Genomic DNA, 21072 nt, shown 5'->3' with positions numbered 1-21072 from the left:
CCCAGAGCACTTATTAGCTCCTGGAAAAGGCCATTGTGTGGCTTGGAGCTGGTCAGCTTGTTTAAGCTTTTAGACAAGTACACAGTTGTCTGCAGCAGAGTCTGTCCAAATTCTTTGTGACGAATATAAAATCTCTGTTTCTTCAGCATACGGAACTTTGCCATGAAATACCAGATGGTACCAAGGCACAGAGTTCTTCCTGCCGGAGAACAATATTCTCTGCAAAACAGAACTACTCACACTGCAGCTCAGCAAAGAAAGCCTTTGGTATTTCTTAGGTCCTCACTGAGTCTGACCATGCTTACTTAGACAACACACAGTCCTGGAATTTTAAGACTGTCCCCTACTCCTCATTCAGTTATGTCACTGCTAGTGTCTTTTTTTTTTTTTAATGTTTATTTTTGAGAGACAGATGTGGCACGAGTGGGGAGGGGCAGAGAGAGGGAGGGAGACACAGAATCTGAAGCAGGCCCCAGGCTCTGAGCTGTCAGCGCAGAGCCCGATGCATGGTGAGATCATGACCTGAGCTGAAGTTGGACGCTCAGCCGACTGAGCCACCCAGGTGCCCTGCTAGTGTCCTTTGCCAATGGTTGTGACAGGATACATGCCCAGAAAAGCAGTGTAGTGCATAATGATCTCCTCTTCCACTCTAGATTTTCTTCCAGTGTTGATGACTTTGTATCAGCAAACACTGTACTTAGCGGGAATGGGGATACATAGATGACTGACATCCCTGTGTAAGGAATGTGTACTCTAGTGAGGAGAAAACCATGCTATGCAAATGATAGGGTACACAGAAGGTTTCTTGGAGGTTTTGTTTGGGTTCCTTTCTAAAGGGAGAAAGGAAATCTAGGCAGAGTGGACTAACCTGTGTTGAACAAGCATGGTGGGATAATGATACGGAGGGAAAGAGAAGAGCTTTTAAGGGGCGCCTGGGTAGCTCAGTTGGTTGAATGTCTGACTTCGGCTCAGGTCATGATCTCACAGTCTGTGAGTTCGAGCCCCGCGTCAGGCTCTGTGCTGACAGCTCAGAGCCTGCAGCCTGCTTCAAATTCTGTGTCTCCCTCTCTCTCTGCTCCTCCCCTGCTCATGCTCTCTCTCCAAAAAAAAAAAAAAAAAAAGAGCTTTTACTCAACTTGCCAGGCTGATCAAATCTTGTGATGGCTTTGCCAGGCTCTGATGGTCTTGTATCTTGACACTGGTATGAAGAATGATTTGCTCAAGAAGAAACTCAAAGGGTAGCCAGTGGCTAAGAGTGTGCTAGTCAGATGCACCTGACTCTGCCTCCAAATTATGTGAGTTGGGTCTTTCTTATCTGTGTCTTAGCTTCATATTTGACACAAGGAACCTACCTCATGGGTGCTTGGAATAACCCTTGTAAAGAGGTTAGAAATGTGCTTATTATGTGGTAAGTGGTCAATTAGTATTAGCTATTCCTAGGTGTTAATTACATGTTTATCAGGGGTGTTCAAGGGGAAGTCCTATTGTTTAAAAAGGGCAATCCCCTTATCTCCCTTGACATGGTCTACTAGACTTACTTGTAGGAAGACAGGACTGCTTCTGACTTTGCAGGTGGTGAGGTGACTGAACATGTGCTGGACTACTTCCTATTTTCTGCCTTTCTAACCTAGTTCATCTCCAAGATGTCTTTTGGGAAGTCTTGTATACTCATAGTCATCTCTGACTTGCTTGATTCCAACAGATCGTTAAGGCTGTTATTATAATTGGCATATTAGGGTTCTCTAGAGAAGTAGAGCCCATAGTATATCTATATATATCTATGGGATTTATTACAGGAATTGGCTCACACAATTATGAAGGCTGAGAAGTCCCATAATCTTCCCTCCGTAAGCTGCAGGGCCAGGAAAGTTGGTATATTCAGTGAGTCCAAAGGCCCAAGAACCAGGAGCCGTGATGGTTAAGAGCAGGAAAAGATGGATGTCACAGCTCGAGAGAGAATTCACCTTTTATCAGCTTGTTTCTATTCAGGCTCTCAGTGAATCAGATGATACCTGCTCATACTGGTGAGGGTGGATCTCTTTATTCAGTACTGAATCAAATCTTCATCTCTTCCAAAAACACTTCCATAGACCTACCGAGAAACCGTATTTTACCAGCTATCTGTCAAGTGGGCAGATAAAAAAAAATATCCTCACGATTAGTTTGCATTTGCTTGTGATGAGCTGCTATTATTTGGGACCATTAAAGGTGTTCATAGGTCCATCTCCTTCTGAATCGTGGGTGAAACTGATGCTCTAATGAGTAAGAAGGTCCTAAAGCAGATTGTTGAAAGATAATGACCAACAAAATTTGGCAGTTGGCTCTCTTAACCTATATTCATGTTCAGGAATATGAAAGTCTTACTGAATAACTGTGCACTTGATTGTCTTTGGTAAGATAAACTGAATGGAGACTTAGAGTCAAACAACATGTCAGTGGGATAGGCAGCATGTAGGGATAAAATACGACTCATAGACTTGGATTCAGGATACCTAGGTTATGATCTTGCTTCTGTGACCTAACGGGTTATGTACCTTAACCTTTAAGACTGTTTTCTCATCTAAAATATGACTAATAATACCTACTTTGCTCTTTGACAGTGAAAAAACACTAGACAAATACTTAAGTTTTTTGCCTTTTAGGCTCTTGTGTTCTTCTGAATCAGTCATACCCTAAGACTGCCACAAGCCACGTACTGGGGGTCCCGTTGCTGTGAGGTCACAGCTATTTGGCAGGATGTAGCATGGACTTGTTCATCTGTCATCAATGGACACCTGACCATCACACACATTTCTCTCTACCAGTGTGTCTGATTGAACTAAAATGGGAGCCGTGTAAGTAACTTAAAATTTTCCAGATGAAGGTCATTTTAATAAGTCATTCTATATATACAAAATGTCTTTCAATATATAACCGATATGCAAGTATTAGTGAGATGCTTCATATTTTTTATTGTACTGTTTGAAATCTTGTATGTGTTTTAGACTTGGACCACATGTCAACTTGGACCAGCCACGTTTCAGTTGCTTGGTGGCCAGGTGTGGTTATGTACTGGACAGCATAGCTCTGGGCAGTCTATTTTTAATGGTCCCTCTGCATCCATCTTAAGATTGGTTTTTGTCTCTGGTCTCTGCCACTGTGGAAACAAAATCCCCATGTATTTCTAAAATAATAGGTAACAGTTCAAAGCGTTTAATGTGTGTTAAGCAGTTTTTCTCCATTACTGGGAACAGCCTTATTGTAGATTGCTACCATCCTCATTGTGTAGATAAGGAACTGGAGACCTTGAGGGTAAGTGACCTGAAGAGCCTACAAATTGTGGGGGATCCTGGAAACAAAGGCAGTCGGGCACTGCAGCCTGTTATCTTTATTACTGTCGTTTGTCATGTAGAACCTTGTTAATGAGTAGGTGAACCTGTCTGATAAGCTGTTGTCTGATCTGTTGTGATGGATTGAGGTAGTCTTGAGGTGTTATGACTGCATGATAAGCCAACATTTTTGTTGGGGTAGGTGAGCGTGAGAGTGGAGGATGTAGCTGTCCTGGTAAGGAATAGTGTCATAGCGGCTGGTATATGTTTGTTCATTTGTTCATTCTTAAAAAAAAAAAAAAAAGAGCATGTTCTGTGTGTTAAAATCATGTTCTTATCCCGATGTGGATTTTATTCTAGTGGGGAGACTTTAATAAGCAAAAGAAAACATACAAACTATCTGTGACACAATGGACAGTGATAAACACCTCTTAACTGGTTGGGGGTGGGGGGGGTGGAGAGTGACTGAGCAAAAACAGTAGTATGGTGATTAGAAAGAATATAGACTTTAGACCAGGATACTGGTTTACATTCTTCCCCTGCCCCTTTATCAGATGTGAAGTTAGGCAAAGTGCTTAACTTCTTTGGGCTTAATTTCCTCATGTATAAAATGAAGATGAACACTTTATAGGAGACTAAGGAAGATTGAATGAAACACGTGTGGAATGTGTTTAGTGCAACAAGGAAATTGATGGAATTCATGGATTTAACTTGTCTAGGTCCAGTATTTACTAGCATCCCCCTACACCCTCCAATCCCATCATGGCATGTAATTTTGCTGAGGCTTGAATTTGTCTTAGGAGGCCAGTGAGAATGGGGATAGAAGTAGTTCACTTAGTGGCTAAGACTAGCCTGCAGCCTGTCTATTCAGAGGGATTTTGCTCTTTCTACTCATGACTGTATACATTTCATTATAAAATGTTTTAAAGCAGATTTGGGGCTTTTTAATACCCACTTTCAATACTGTGGGACAATAGAATTCAGTCTGGCAGATAGCTTTATTTTTAGCCTCCATCAGGCACTTAAACCCTAGGCTTCACTGTTCATTGGGTGAAGTTTACTAGATGGTTTTTTGTTGTTTGTTTGTTTGTTTTTACATAAAATAACACATGGAATGAATATTCTATTTCAGAACTAAGATAAGCTTACCAGCAAGGGATGGCATTTTCACCCTGGTTGGGTATCTCACCGGGATTTGTATCAGTTAGGATTTGTTTCATTGCTATATTGATAATGAACTCCAGATAAGAGTGATCGGTATATAGAGGCTTATTTCCCTTTTACATAAAGGAAATTGGGGTGTAGATGGTCCAGGGTTACAGTGGCTCTTCCACATCAAAAAGGGCATCAGGCTCTTTCTATCTTCCACCATTTTTATGGGCCAACCTGAGAGTTACTGCAAACACCTCAAATTCCAGTCAGTAGGAAAAGAGGAAAGAGATAAAAATTGGCTCTTCAGCTACCTTTTAGGGTCTCATGCAAGTTGCACACACTTGCTTACATCTCTTAAGCCTTAACTTGGAAATACTAGATGAAGCTGTTGTTTGTAGTCTTAGCCAGGAGTATTCACTGTTCCAAATATCTGTGCTTACAGAAGGGGGCAAGAAAAGTTATTTGGCTAGGAAACATAGCAATGCCTTCCACGGGCTTTATAACTTATGAGAGCTGGCCACGGTCCCTCTGTTTTTCTACTGATAGGCAGTTTGGAGAGGTTTGTGGTTTTGGAAACCTGGAAGGTGTGGATTATTTTGCCCTAATAGTGTCTTTTTTTTTTTTTTTTTTTTTTTTTTTTTTTTGGAGAGAGAGTGTGCATACGAGTGGGGGAGGGGCAGAGGGACAGGGAGATCAAATCTCATGCACACTCCATGTCCAGCACAGACCCTGTCACTGCGGTGGCGGTGGATCTCAGGACCCGAGACCATGACCTGAGTGAAAACCAAGAGTGGGATGCTTATCTGAGTCACCCTAGGCGCCTCTCCCCAATGGTTTTGTATAGATCTTTTTGACTGCCAGAATGTTGGTAGGGAGGGAAAAATGAAAAAAGCATCTCTACTTTAGTCTTTTTCTGTTAATATCTTTTAGTATATCTCACTAATAGGCATTAAAGCTATGCTTGTGTATTTCAGAGACCATCTGTGCCTGGAGTAAATCCTTTCATTTTCTTGAAAAATATTTGTTAGTATCTCTTCAAGGTATGCATACGCCGTGACCCATTCTCCAATCCTAGAGGGAGGTACCATACCCACTTTGCTTTGGAATCTGTGGTCACTTTTACGTGGATGTCACACAGCCTCACCATGAGTGTGAAGGCTCTTGATGGGGAGCACAGGTCAGGACAGGCTTTGCACAGCAGTGCTTGCTGGATTCCCAAATTCCTGACTAACATAAATGGCTGGTTTCCTGCTGTAGTCAAGATGCTGATGTAAGTCTTCAGTTGGTCATGAGTTAGAATGAAAATGCTAGAATCTAATTTGAAAATGAAAAAAACACCTAAGAAACATAAAACATATCTGAACTTTGAAAATTGTTTTTTCTGTGGCAGTTGTTATGGATAAATTATCACTGCCAGCCAGAAGTCGTAAAACTTAGCTTTTGCTGTCAGTATTCAGAATGTTCTGTTTATAAGCCTAATCTCTTGGCTGTATTTAGATATTTGCAAGGATATTTATGTTCTAGTTTCTGCAATTTAATTTCATATAAAAAGCTCTCTAAAAATTCCCGTTGGATAATTTTTGCATCAGAGTTTTCTCTATTTGAAAAACGTTATGCATTCATTGGTAAGTATACTCTTGTGAAGGCAGTATATGGACAAAACTAAAATATAGGATGAATCCTAATAAAGTCAGCTACCCTGAAGAATGTTAATCGATTGTGTCAAACTTGGGTGAATCCATGTAATGACAGGTTTCCTGTTTCTTAATCCTCAGCTGAAGGTTTCTTAAAATGACTCCCCCAGTTGAAGACTACAGATACCACCTTATGTTAGTGGACATAAAGCTAGGAGTGTTATTTGGTCATTGGGTGAAGGAATTAGAATTCTAATAAAACATTAATCAACTGGAATAGTAGACCAAATCTGGCAAGATGAAACATGGCTTAATGAAACGCAGGTAAGAATGTTATAGAAATTTTTGTTTATAAGCATGACGTGAGTCAGTTGATGTGACTGCCAAGAAGAGTTCATTTGTTTTTGGTTTGAATTAAGAGTGATTAGAATGTGGGAAGTGGTCCCCCCCCCCCTTCTGTGTTGCCCACACTGTCTTAGGAGAATTATGATCAGTTGACTCAGTACTTTTAAGACGGACATTACTATTGTTATGAGCTCCATTTGTATGTTACATCTTCCAATGTGCTTTTTTTATACTTACCTGTAACGAACTTCTATTTAATGGTTGAATGTTTAATTTATGAAGAAACCTTTAGGATGTTGGGGAACTGGCAGACTTTATCTTGAGAAGGCAAAGACTCACAAATAAGCCAGTACCTGTTTTCCAGTTCCTGAACAGCTATGTTGAAGAAAGTAATGTTTAGTCTGTTTTGTCTTGGTGCTAGAACTAGGATTGTGTGAAAGTCCTAAGGGAAGGGAAGCAAGTTTCAATTCTTGAAAATTTGTATAGGCTTCATTGTGAGGCAATGAAGGTGTGTGTTAGCTTTAATAGACTCCAAGGGAGGCTGAGAGATGTCTTCATAGGGATTTTGTAAAGTTTAATGCATTGATCAGAATATTAAATAAGATGACTGCTACAGTTTTATTCTGAGTTGTTTTTTTTTTCCTGGTCTAGAGATGTTACTACAAAAAACAAACAAACAAACAAAAAAAAACACCCCAAAATCAACAACAACAAAAAAAGTGGGACTGTCAAGTTCCAATCTTTCACTTGAAAGGAGAACTGAAAAATCAGGTCATCTGTTGTCCAGTCTCCCTGCAGGATGATGAGATCTAAACTATATGCAATGGATCGTAATTGTTCTGTGTTAAAACATGTGGAAAGTTGCTCTCATAGCTTATTTTAAATCTAAATTAAAATTTGAGTGAAGAGTCCTATGAGTTAAAATCTAAAATAAATATAGCAGTATAGGTTGAAAAGTCTTTTTTACTTATTTTCCATCTGTCCAGTGCCCATAGCCATCCTTCTCTAGTTTCCATCTGCGTGTGGAAACATATTCACATGCGTGTTCTAATTTTGCCCCTTTTCAATGGGAGTGGTGGCTTATTTTTATACCCTGTTCTATAACTAGCTTCCTTCCCCCAAGATATTTTGCAGATCTTTTCATATCCATACAGAAGAGAACTTTTTTCTTTTTATAGAGCAAATAGTATTGCCACTGTTTGGATATAGCATTTATTAGCCCTCTATTTATGAAAATTTAGGCTGTTAGCTTTTTTCTGCTTTTTGCTGCCACTGAGTGGAGGGGTGGGGGATGACCAGCTGCTACTGTGCTAGAAGCTAAAATTGGCCCGAATTAACCACAATTTACATTCAAGTCTTCCCCTGTAAGTTGCAAGCCCTCAGTAGACTCCAGAATTCCAAAATATTTATATCAGACAGAAACTGCCAATGCAATTGTAGGCTAGGTGGGAGAGATTTCTGGTGCTTCCCACTCCACCATCTTCCCAGAATCCTTCCTCTGTCATGTAGATCTAATTTGCATTTTACTTATTATGAATGAAGTTAGGCATGCTTTTTCATAGCTTAAGAGTCATTTCTCTGGATATATCCATTTGGTCTGTTTCTCTGTTGTCAGATTCTTACAGTGTCTGGGATCTGTGTTTGGAAATTAGCTCTTTAAGATAGGAGTTACATGTATTTTCCTCACCCCTCATTGGTCTTTTTCTAACTTTTTTGCCTATGATTTTTTTGCCATGGAGAATTTATGTTTAGTGTATTTGTAATTAAATTTATGACTTGCAGATTTGCATTCATGGTTAGAAAGATCTTTTCACATGCTAGTGTTTAAAAGAATTTTCTTCTTCATGCACTTCTACGTTTTCATGTTTTTATGTTAAAAGTTTTAATTTGGACTGTAACAGTGTGTGTGATGATACAATTTAATTTTTTTATGTTTGGCTACCCACTTCTTGTAACCCCATTCATTAAATAGACCATCTTTTGAGTGTACTTAGACCTAATTCTTTGGTTTATTCCATTAGTCTTTATCTGTTGATGTGTAATATTTATTTTGATAATGCAAATAGATTTTAGGGAACTCTACTTTCTAAACAGCTATCCCTGCTGCTAGATTTTAAATTTAATTTCCTTTTTTCCTCTCCGTATCTTTTGTGGAAATATAGACTTTTATACTAAAAAAGTACTTTGTTGACTTTTTTTTTTTTTATATATATTACTGTAATGGTGGCTGTCATTTTAGGTCTTAAATGTAACTGCAGTAATTGTTAAAAAAAAAGTTGAAGTTGGATATTTAGCTAGATGCCTCTGGCCTGTTTATGAACTTATACCAACAGTGTTGGAGTTTCTAAGAAGACTGTTTTCTCAGATATCATGTACCTAATTGGTATTATGAATTTTCCATGCCGTAATCCCCCAAAAGAAGTAACTCATTGGTACAATGGCACAATAAACACTGTAAAGAACAAAATGCATCTGATAAGACAATTGAATGAAGAAGTCTCCAGTTTTTGAAAGCTATTTACTTTATATATATATATATATAATGTGTGTGTAAATGTATAAAATACATAAAATATATATATCTCAAATGAGGGAGATGGGGAGAAAGCTCAGTAAGATCTCTTCCAGTTCGTTGTCATTTGCACATTTTTCCATGTTCATTGTGTTACCTGGACACTTGGTTTGCAAGTTGAAGCCCTTGCTGGCAGTTCGTGGGCTTGGCAGCTAATGTGCTCTCAACAACTGCTGTCCTGTTTCCATCTGGTCCTTTTGTGTGAGCCATGCTTCAAGAGCTAAAGTCGTGGACTCCATTTGCCTTGCCAGTACTTACACACAAAAGGTCCCTGCTTTGATTTTCCTTATGTTATAAAGCGGAAAGTGTAATATAATGGTGATAGTTCTGCATTTGAGCTTGGTTTAGCTTTCCCTAAAATGAAGGCGATAAGGTTAAAAAAAAAAAAATGGAGTGGTATTTCTTCTCTGCTGCTCAGGGCCAAGAGGTATCTTATGCTGGGGTACAATAGGACGTTTCTGTGTAAGTCTGTCACTACCAGCAGCATTTTCTCTAGAAACTGTCTTATTTGTTAGATTCCTGAATAAAACCCCCTTTCTTTTGAAAGCGCTTGTCTTTCCTATTGGAATGGCATCTTAATAAGCCTTTTGAACAGATTTAAACTTAGGGCACATCAGCCTTCTTTTGGAAGCCAAATCGTTGCAGTTTATTTAGCCTTCCTTCCTAATCCTTTTTTAATCATTTTATCTTTAGCATATTTCCAAATGTTTCGTATCTCTCTGTAGAATCCAGAACTGGAATGAGTTCTTTAATAGTCTGATGAGGAATGAATGAAATGGAAAGATCACTTTTTCCTGTTCCTTATGTATGTTGGCATTGTGGGTTTTTTTTTCCCCCCCTGCAAGACTGTTCTCTCAGCAGGTAAGCACTTTCAACTGCTGTGGGACCTAGTGTGCCCCACCTCTAGTGAAGTCTGTGCCCTGTATTCTGGGCTGGCTTCAGGGGCAGTTGCACAGGGCTCCATGCTTCAGAGGGCCCATGCTTGGTGGAAAGTGCTGTTACTACTGTCTTGAAATCCTTCAATTTTTTTTTTTTAATTTTTTTTAACATTTTTATTTATTTTTGGGACAGAGAGAGACAGAGCATGAACAGGGGAGGGGCAGAGAGAGAGGGAGACACAGAATCGGAAACAGGCTCCAGGCTCCGAGCCATCAGCCCAGAGCCTGACGCGGGGCTCGAACTCACGGACCGCGAGATCGTGACCTGGCTGAAGTCGGACGCTTAACCGACTGCGCCACCCAGGCGCCCCGAAATCCTTCAATTTTTAATAACGGGCTCCTGAGTCTCCTATTGCCTTGAGCCCTACAAACAGCTGACTCTGCTTGTCACTGATGACTATAGGATATAGTTGGTAAGTCATGGTTCATGTCCCACACACCTTTAGTAATCATTATGGCAGCCAGACCCAGGGTGAGGAAATCTGGTTGTGAACTTGAACTCCCCTCCGTGGCGTATAGCTCTTGCTTGGTATGCTTATATAAGGCATGCTCTGTCTGCCTGTTGCCTCTCTGTTCTCTGGATTTGTCTTCCAATCCATTCTTTATCTCCCCTCAAGCATTGAGATATGTTCATGGAATTCAAATTTGTGCTATCCAAAAGATGTTCTTTCCAGAGGATACTTTCTCAGGGTCCTCTGTCCTTTGCAGTCTTCCAGTTAGTCTTCATCAAAGGTGGCTGTTGTTCACTCACTTCCAAGGACCCTCGTTCTCTCTGCTCTCTGTGCTCAGGACAGCTGGCAATTTTGCACAACAGTTCATTTCTCATCCGAATTTTAGATTTTACCTGTTTCTACAAAGAGACCAGGGTAGTAAACCTAGGAGCTACATCTGGCATAGAAACTTGTATCGCATTGCAATGTTAGGATTCCAGAGTATGGGGAAGTGAATTGGAAATGTTTTAAAATTGAGCCATAGTATAAGTAGTAGGAGTTGTTAGTTTTTTGTTTTTTTTTTTTGGTTTTTTTTTTTTTTTTTTTTTTAACATAAAGCTAATTCTAAGTGTCAGATCTAATTTCTGGCTATTAAAATTTTTATGAATTGTCACATTTCTCAGATTGGCTGATTTTTCAGCTAATTCCCTCTTTTTCTTCTAGCTTAACAAGCAACAATTGCAGTTACTGAAAGAAAGGTTCCAGGCCTTCCTCAACGGAGAAACTCAAATTGTGGCTGATGAAGCATTTTGCAATGCAGTTCGGAGTTACTATGAGGTAAGTTTAAAGAGCTTTGTTTTTGATATTTTGATGCTTCTTAGAAAGATTTTTAAAAATGGCTTTCCTATTTTAAGGAACTCACTGGTATGATAGGAAGGCTGTGAGTTTGCAACCTTCCTGAAAGCATTGTGGAATTTATTTTGCAATTTAAAAACTCTAATTCCACAACCTGGCTTGGAGAGATAAACAGAATTGGAAATTATTCACATCTTTTCAGGAGAAGTAAACTGTTGAGAAAAGTCTTCTGGCGGTGATTGATACAGGTGAGTATAGCTATCTTTGGGTCCACACGTCTAAATTATCCTTTTTAATCAGAATTTTAATAGTAAATTACTATCTTGTACCATTGTGTGCCCTAGCCTTTATAATTAAGGCTGGTACTAATTTCAATAGGATAAACTGAATTCTTTTTTCTTCCTGGAGGAATAATACTACCAATACCACCTTGCTTATTCTGATTTTAGTTTGTGATTCATCAGGAATTCTCTGTGGATTTCCCATGAGCACCAGTTTTCACACATGGTCATTAACTGCTTCAGTGAGTTGCCAGTAGATATTAAATTTAGAGAAATCCCTTTTTATCCTAAGCATTTCAGAGTCATTGGTGGGGGGTGGGGGTGCATTCCTTTTGCTGTGTAGACAGTCGAAATCTTTAGCTGTAGAAGCAGAACATGCGAACTAGTAAAAGGAAAATGTGGAGATGCGGTAGGTCAGAACTTGCCTGATGCAGGGAATATCTTTGCATGAAAAATCACTGGATGTACAGATAATTGGTTGCATTTGTCATTTACTGATGGTAGGCGTTCGGAGGTCCCTCATGCCACCTGAGGGAGGTTTGTATTAGCCCAAGAGTTGGCCTGTTGAGTTGTATGAACGTTTGGAAGTCTTGCTTACCAAATGTCTGTATGGCATGGATTTCATGACAGCAATGACGTGTCCAACTGGATCTCGACTCAAAAGATCTTAAAGTATAGGATATATTTATATATATAAATACATATAAATAAATAAAGTATATATGAAATATAAGGACCTGTAGTAGTAGCCTCGTGTAATGAAAGAATAGCCAAAGGTCTGTGTTCGGGATGAAGGAAATGGAGGTCCTGGAAAGTAATTTGTGTTAAAAAAGAAACAAAAACAAAAACGGGGTGCCTGGGTGGCTCAGTCGGTTGAGTGTCCGACTTCGGCTCATGTCATGATCTCACGGTTTGTGGGTTCGAGCCCCACGTCAGGCTCTTGTGCTCATGGCTTGGACCCTGGAGCCTGCTTTGGATTCCGTGTCTCCCTTTCTCACTGCCACTCTCCCATTTGTGCTCTGTCTCAAGAATAAACAAACATTAAAATTTTTTTTTAATGTAATTTAAAAAATCAACCGGCTCATTTTTGGTTTGGGGAAATGTACTGTGGCCACTGGCTATGTTAACATTAGGAAAAACTGAGTCTGGGTGAGGGGAGTGTGTGAGAGCGTGCAGTACTATATCTGCAATTTGCATGTAAATCTGAAATTATTCCAAAGTAAAGTATATTCCAAAATAAGTTATTAAGCACATTAAAAAGCATAATGTGATATGGTCACACTTTGACAAGAGGCACACTTAAGCTGTGACACTGGAGAGATTGAATTGTAATGAAAGTGTGTCCTCATTGTATCCTACATGGGGATTTTGTTCTCTTGGTGTCCTGTATAAAGATGTGGACAAATTTAGGGTTATCATGTTTGGAACATATCACATGTAGGTTGTTTCAAGAAGTGAGAAATGTTTAGTCAGGAGATGGATTAGGTGTCTGTGGAGCCAACAGCAAAACTAGCCTAAGGTGGAAACTAAAGTGGGGAGATGCCAACCTAACATCAGAGTTTTGTCGCACGCCCCAAATGCAGAATGGCTGGTGAGAGCAGCATCACCAGAGGCTAGATTCTGGCTACACTTGCACATCACTTGGGAGGCATATTGCACAAACCGGTCCTGGAACTTTGCCCTGGACTTTGTGAGTCAGAATTTCAGAATCTGTCCTTACCAAAGCTCCTCAGGTTGTTCTCCTGCAGTTGGTAGGTTTCTGAACAATGGAATTAGATGATGATTTGCTGGGATTGTTGCAAAAAGAGTCGCAAGAACTGAAGAGGTGGTTGGACTGGGTGACCAAGCATTTTCTAGTCTTCTGGATACTATTTCTAGCCAGCGTGAGACTGTATCCACCTTGCCTTTGTGCAACTCTCAAAGCCGTGTTAAGATTGGTGATATTAATCGTGTTTATGGAGGCAGCATTCCTGATTTACATTTGGGAGTTATTCTCAAGGTGGCACACAGTTGGTATTTAAACTCTTCAACAGGGGTATTTTGTTGGGTAAATACGGCAAAAAAAACTTTGCAGTTTTTTTCCTCAGAAGTCCTATTTTTGTACATATGCTGTGACTAACAGTGCTGGTAGCCTCTGGTACCTTTATGAGGTATTTTTTATGGCTCAATAAAAATCCCTAATTTTTTTCTTCCAGTGTCTCTAGTAAAGAGTACACATATTACCCACAAATGAGAGGTTAGAAACTAAATCTCACAGATGTTATAGGACTTGTCTGGTAAGCATCTGAGTTAAACCTGAACCTAGATGTTCAGAAACATTCTGATAGAGCTGTTTCACGGTTGCCATTTTGAATACACCTGTGTCAGGTAGTATGTGTGAAGCACTTCAAAAAATACTTTATTTTTTAAAAATGTTTTTCTTTATTTTTGAGACAGAGACAGAGCATGAGCAGGGGAGGGGCAGAGAGAGAGGGAGACACAGAAGCCGAAGCAGGCACCAGGCTCTGAGCTGTCAGCACAGAGCCAAACGCGGGGCTTGAACTCAGAACTGTGAGATCATGACCTGAGCTGAAGTCAGACATCTCACCGACTGAGCTACCCAGGCGCTCCCCAAAATTATTTTTATTCTTGAATAAACCTTTTAAACAGACTTCATCTCATTTTAGAGATGAAACTGACAAGTGTCAAAATCTGTATTGCTAATTAGTAGCACAACTAAAACCTCTCTTTCCATTAAAGCTTTTTTCTTTTTTTTGAGCATGAGACAGTGTAAGTGGGGGAGGGGCAGAGAATGAGCGGGGTGGAGAGAGAGAATCCCAAGCAGGTTCTGAGCTGTCAGTGTTGAGCCCTAGGCAGGGCTCTCTCACGAACCATGAGATCATGACCTGAGCCAAAATCCAAAGCCAGATGCTTAACCAACTGAGCTGCCCGGTTGCTCCTCCCCTAAAGTTTTTTTTTTAAACATTTATTCATTTTTGAGAGATGGAGACACATACATCATGAGTGGGGGATGGGCAGAGAGAGGGAGACACAGAATCCGAAGCAGGCTCCGAGCTGTCAGTACAGAGCCCCAAGTGGGGCTCGAACCCACCAACCCTTGAGATTGTGACTTGAGCTGAAAATGGACACTCAACAGACTGAGCCCCCCAGGCACCCCTCCCCTAAAGCTTTTTAGAAGTAGATTTTAATTCACTGTATTTTGAGAAACATGTTGAACTAGATCTTACAACTACTAGAATAGGTGTTTCCTGAAGGATCTGTTTTTGTCCTGGTCATCATTGTATCCCCAGTGTGTAGAACACAAATGCATTCCGTAGCTATTTGTTGGCTAAGTGAAGGAGTATTGTAGCACCTATTTCTCTATGTAGAAATTGCTTATTTTCCCGCACAACAGTATTTTTCTAAGAGTATTTCAGTATTGCGATGGAATTTGCTTTGGTTATAAATGTTCTCATTCATGATTTGTTCTTCAGAAGTTGCAATTACTTGGGCACCTGGGTGGCTCAGTTGGTTAAGCTTCTGACTGTAAGTCATTATCTCATGGTCCCTGAGTTGGAGCCCCTCATCCAGCTCTTTGTTTACAGCTCAGAGCCTGGAGCCTGCTTTGGATTCTGTGTCTCCCTCTCTCTGCCCCTCTTCTGCTCATGCTCTCTCTCTCAAAAACCAATTAAAAAAAAAAAACCCAAAAAACAGATTTCAGATAGTTTAGAAGTCTGGTTGAATTTTCATGTTCTAACTTAGTATTCTATGATTCTATGATCTATGTTTTGGCTTCTCACATCCTTTGAGGTCTGTTTTCAGAGATACTTTGTTGTTTGCTATATATAATTGTTTTCAACTACTAATCTTATCAGTAGTAATTTTCTCATTTATTAGGTTCTGTAGCCTTTAGCTGCAATGGCCATTTCTAAGTATGATAGGCATGAAAAACCCTAATAAATGTGTATTACCAATAAAACTGATAGTACATCTTCATACTTTGTGAACCAAAGTTCTCCCAAAGTCTGTATGCTACTGACTTTATTTTTATTTCTTTAGTTTCATAAATGCTATTTAGTGATTTTTATGGCATCTTTTCCAGCTTGGTTGTATATCTTTTTTGTAATTTTTAATTTTTTTTTAAAGACCAGAGTTACCTGCCTGGTTTTTGTTTTGCTTGTAACTTCAGATATTTGGTTTGCATTACTTTTTAGCAACTGGATCTTAATATGACTCAAAATACACATTTCTTCAAGGTACATTCATTACTTTAAAAGATAATTTCTTTCAACTAGATCATGACAGGATTGGGATTTGGTATTTTATGTGGTGCCCTCTTGGGTGTGCTTCTTCAGGTCTTTGTTTTAATAAATACCATGAATACTATTCAGTATGTCACTTACACAGAATTATATATTATGAAGGTAATGATTCCTATTGGACAACATAATTTTTATCACATCGATTTTAATAAGATGTCTTAAGTTTGGCTTAAATACTGGCCTATAAAGTACTAAGAGTAAGTCTGTTTTTGAAATCGCACCAGTCTTTCTCACCATAAAGCTAAGCATAATTAGAAAACTGTATCCAGGCATCTAAACTACCTAACGAGGCAGCCATATGGTACAGAGGGACCAGAACGGGAAAAGAGGAAAATGGCAGGTAGTGTATATAGCTACTTAATAAAAGTTAGCAGTTATTCTCTTGATAATTTCGTCATTGCTAATGGTTGTTAGATTCTACCGTGCTTTTTTTAATTGAAATTTTCTTCCTTTCAAGTTTTTTGTTTTGTTGTTTTTTCTTATTTTTTTAATTTTTTTTAACTGCTGCAGGTAACTTATTGTCTGGAGGAAAGCATAAATGGATATTAAGTCTACGTATTTGTTTTTTCTTGCCTTTTTTTTTTGTGTGTGTTTTGCTTTTCAACTTAGGAAACTTCAGCTGATTCTGGGAATGGGGAAACATAAGTTTTATTACAACATAAAACTTTCCAACTTATTCTTCCCATCAGATATATGCTTGTTTCACAAGACTCAAGTGGACTTTATCCAAATACAACCAATGACAGTGTGATTTATAACAGATATGTGGGAAAGTAAATGGCTTTTCTCAGAAATTTCCAAGAGTATACAATTGCTTACTACTTGCTTTCAGCCCAACAAGCTTTCAAGTTCTGTTATTGTGGGGGAAGGTAAAAAAAAAAAAACCAAGATGTTGGAGCTTTTCTTTGTGGGTTGGTTTTCTTCACAACTTTTCAGAAAGGGTGTGATTTTTTCTATTACTTCCACTTGTTTATGTTCTCTTCTGGTTCTGAAGAATGGACAAGGGTTATAGGGGCGTTTAGTGTTTAAAAATTGCCAAAAATATATTGACGTTAGTCTTGTCCCCACCATCACGACCACCACCATGTGCTCTCCAGAATTTCTACTTGCTAATAAGAAAAAATGAAAATTCTTTCACTAACTTAAATTTCTCTTCAGTGTTCAAATTTTATATAAAATGAAAAATTACTTTCATCTCAAAATATAGTGAGCTCTAATTTTCGCCCTTTTATTGCATACTTTTATTTAAAATGCATTTTTAAATTCTTGGATTCAGAAAATGTCTACTTTATTGAAGAACACTTGTGAGTAGAAGTAATACATGTTTATGTTAGAGAATTAAAAACTAAACAGGAAAATTTGCTATCCTAAAACTGTTGTAAAAAAATATACTACTATTTTAAAAAAGGAAAAGAAAACAAATAATCACCTGTAATTGCAAAACCTGTAAATAACTCCTTTCAACGGTTTAGCGTTTCTCTTTTATACATAAGAAACTGGAATCATTTGAATTTCCTTATGTACTACTATGTCAAGACTATTTTTTTTTTTTTAAGTTTATTTTGAGAGGGAGTGGGGAGGCAATGAAGGGGAGAGAGGATACCAAGCAGGCTCCATGCTGACAGCATGGAGCACAGTGCGGGGCTCAAACTCACGATCTGTGAGATCATGAACTGAGCTGAAACTGAGAGTCATCGGTCGTCGAATGCTTAACTGACTGACTCACCCAGGCACCCCTGTCATGAGCATTCTTTAACAGCAAATGTTCACCATAAACATGGTTTTAAATAGGTGCATAATACATACACCATTGATAAAAATAAAACCCATGTATCTTTTAATTTTTTTAATAGATGTTCCAACTTTTTCCATTTTTAGCTATTAAAGTACTGAAATGGTCATTCATACTCATTTATTTTTGATAAATTTCTGCAGGTGGTATTACGGGATGATCTGAAATGAGCATTGTTTACTCTTCATACCAGTTACTAAATTGCCCTCAAAAGTAGTAATAACTTGTGGTAAAAACAATGAGAGCCTCATTTTTAAAAAGTTTATTTTTAATGTGTTTATTTCTGAGACAGAGAAAGACAGCATGAGTAGGGGAGGGGCAGAGAGAGAGGAAGACACAGAATCTGAAGCAGGCTCCAGACTCTGAGCTGTCAGCACAGAGCCCAACACGGGGCTCGAACAGATGAACTGTGAGATCATGGACCTGAGCCAAAGTCGGACGCTTAACAGAGCCACCCAGGCACCCAGAGAGTGCCAGTTTTTTCCTTCACACTTGGTATTACCATAAAATAAATGCCAGCTATTTGGTTCACTTATTTCTGTTTTACTAGTGTGGTTTTGACAGTCTCTATTGGTCATTCATATTTCTTGAATTACCTGTTCATATCCTTTGTCCATTTTTCCATTTGGATATTCTGTCAAATACTGAGTTTATGGGTGTTTTTTATACAGCAAGAAAACTATTAATCCTTTGTTATGCTGTGGTCATTTATCTTTTTTTTTTTTTTTTTTTGCACGTTTCCTTACCTCCAGTAGTGATTCATTTCCTGTTCTGGTGGAATGAAAGATCTGTTCACATACAGAGTAGAACCTATACCCTATTTTGTTAGCTTTGGATTTTCTTCTTCAAAAATCACTTGTGACCGTGCTTTCCATCATACTTCCAGCTACTGCCTTTCTTTGCTCTGTCAGTAGCTAATATTGGTGTAACTCCTGTCACTGCTGTGCCTGAAGGGGGAAGATGATCTCAGACTGCCTCTAATTGCACCAGTCCCTGAAGGGTAATTTGTGTCTTGCTACTTTTCCTTTCTTTGTCCTGTGTGCTCTTACATCTCCAAAATGAAAAGAACAAATAGAGGAGCTTGGCTTGATACTATTGTCCTCCGACAAATACCTGAGCCATAGTTTTGAATTCTTAGATAAACACATTAAGACAAAGCAAAACGATCTTTCTCGTCCAGAACACCAAGGAACTTCGGCCTGCTTCTTCCATGGAAATTGGGGTATGCGTTCCTGTTACGTAAAAATTAAGTGCAGGAGTGCCTGGCTGGATCAGGCAGTAGAGCATAGGACATTTAATCTCAGGGTTATGAGTTTAAGCCCCACACTGTGTGTAGAGCTTTTTAAAAGGTTGACCTCAAGGGTTGCCTGTTGTGGTCCAGGTAGAGGTGACAGTGACCTATGAACTAGAATGAGAACCCTGGAGATGAAGATCAATGGAAAGACTGGGATCTGTTTGGAGGATAGAGATTATTAATCTCTGACCTTGATACTTGCCCCCCCCATTTCACCTCAATGATAAAATTGTCACATATTACAAGTATAGATATTTGATGATTTGTGAAAACTGAGAGCGTTTTAATGCGTTTTGTCTTGTTTTATGTAATTACTGTCGTTATTTTACTGTACAGCCTGAGTGTTCCTTTGTCTAGTGTGTGCCAACTAAAAGGAGAGAGAGGCTGAGCAGGCCTGCATTTAAATATTTTGATGAAAGTTTCTTTATCATTTTACTTTGGGATAGAAAGATTTACTTTTCATATTCCAAGGGATGTTTGACCTGTCAAAATCTTTTACAATGTGAATAATGCCATGGAAAAGGCCTATTTTTTCATAGGGAATTGATGATTGCTGAGTAAACCAAGATTGGCAGCCTGTGGCAGGAGGGTGTAAAAAAAGGTCAGCACATTCACAGATGAAATCCAGTAACCAGTAATGAGAAGTGAGGTTTTAAATTTGCATTGAGCTCTGCGGATCACATCGCGTTTGCTATTTTTGATATTAGCCATTTTATTTCACATCACATTTTCTTAAATTCTAAGGATGGCATTTTCAATTAAGTATTCTGTAAGAATCTGGAAAATGTTTTCATGTCTGAGATTCCTATTTCTGTTCAGGGGAGCTTCCTTGATGCTCTCTGTCAGTGAGTTTTGTAGACCTGCCTACCTTCTTGATGGCATCCATTTCATGGTGAAGAAGGGTTAGTCTATAGATTGTATGATTTTGTTGTTTGAAGGTAGATGATGTTTGAAGCAAATCTGGTTTGACCATTTTCCTCCTCTTCACATGTTTTTAGAAGAAATTGTCTTTGTTTTTCAAGCTCATATAACGTATTTGTGGTAGAGGGCATGGTTAGACCTTTATCTCTTAACTCTTTATGTTCTTTGCATTTTAAGACAACAATATTGTATCTTTACCATGGGCTATGGGTTAGTAGACCTAGTGCAGCTTTCCAGTTTGGCTGGTGATTTGGAAATTTAATCCAAGCCAGGTAGCCACAAAGAACAGAAGTATCTGTGGCTTACTTCAGGCCAGCATTCTCTAATCCCCAAACCCAGTGTGAGAGTTCTCCATTTAGGGTTACCACATGACAAAGGTAGACTTCTGAGTTTTGCCCTATCTCAGGTGCTTTTTTTTTTTTTATTAAATTTTAAAAATTTACATCCAAGTTAGCATATAGTGCAACAGTGGTTTCAGGGCTAGATTCCTTAATGCTCCTTACCCATTTAGCCCATCCCCCCCTCCCACAACCCCTCCAGTAACCTTCTGTTTGTTCTCCATGTTTAAGAGTCTCTTATGTTTTGTCCCCCTCCCTGTTTCTACATTATTTTTGCTTCCTTTCCCTGTGTTCATCTATTCTGTGTCTTAAAGTCCTCATATGAGTGACATCATATGATACTTGTCTTTCTCTAATTTTGCTTAGCATAATACCCTCTTGTTCCATCCACATAGCTGCAAATGGCAAGATTTCATTCTTTTTGATTGCTGAGTAATACTCCATTGTATATATATACACCACATCTTCTTTATCCATTCATCCATCAGTGGACATTTGGGCTCTTTCCATACTTTGGCTATTGTTGATAGTGCTGCTGTAAACATTGGGGTGCTTGTGTCCCTTCAGAACAGCATATCAGGTGCTTATTTTTGAGTCACACCACAGGCATGTTCTACTTTGGCCTAACATCATGATCCAGGAAGAATTTAGACCTATGTTGGTCCAACTATCATGCTTTCTATCAGGCACTCTCAGTTCTTTCAATAAAATGCAAGTCAGCAAAGCCATATCCTCCTCCCGGGAAAATTCCACATTAGTGCTTAGAGAATCTGACTGGTATCACTGCTGGTGCTTTGTGATGGATGAGCTGTTGGGTCACAGATTACATTTTTTAAGGGAAATGCTCTTTAAGTGTCTTTGAGAAGTTGTTTAGTGTCATTTGTTAAATTATGTCACCCTAAGGTTAACA

General features: G+C 38.9%; 1 protein-coding gene across 13 annotated transcripts in view; it reads left to right on the top strand.

Moving 5' to 3' along the window:
* Positions 1–21072, top strand: part of CADPS2 (calcium dependent secretion activator 2) — a 545419-nt gene that overhangs the window by 119399 nt on the left and 404948 nt on the right. For all 13 annotated transcript variants that reach the window (XM_047095962.1, XM_047095960.1, XM_047095958.1 and 10 more), the window contains exon 2: positions 11104–11217. In XM_047095962.1, coding sequence (XP_046951918.1) covers positions 11104–11217 — 114 coding nt within the window. The remainder of the gene's footprint in view (positions 1–11103; positions 11218–21072) is intronic.

Source organism: Lynx rufus, unplaced genomic scaffold (genome assembly GCF_022079265.1).
Source record: "Lynx rufus isolate CCGP_SWC_20201006 ecotype Redwood Valley unplaced genomic scaffold, mLynRuf1.p SCAF_4, whole genome shotgun sequence".
Classification (NCBI taxonomy): domain Eukaryota; kingdom Metazoa; phylum Chordata; class Mammalia; order Carnivora; family Felidae; genus Lynx; species Lynx rufus.
The sequence above is the reverse complement of the archived record's forward strand: the minus strand, read 5'-3'. Positions and strand labels throughout refer to the sequence as shown.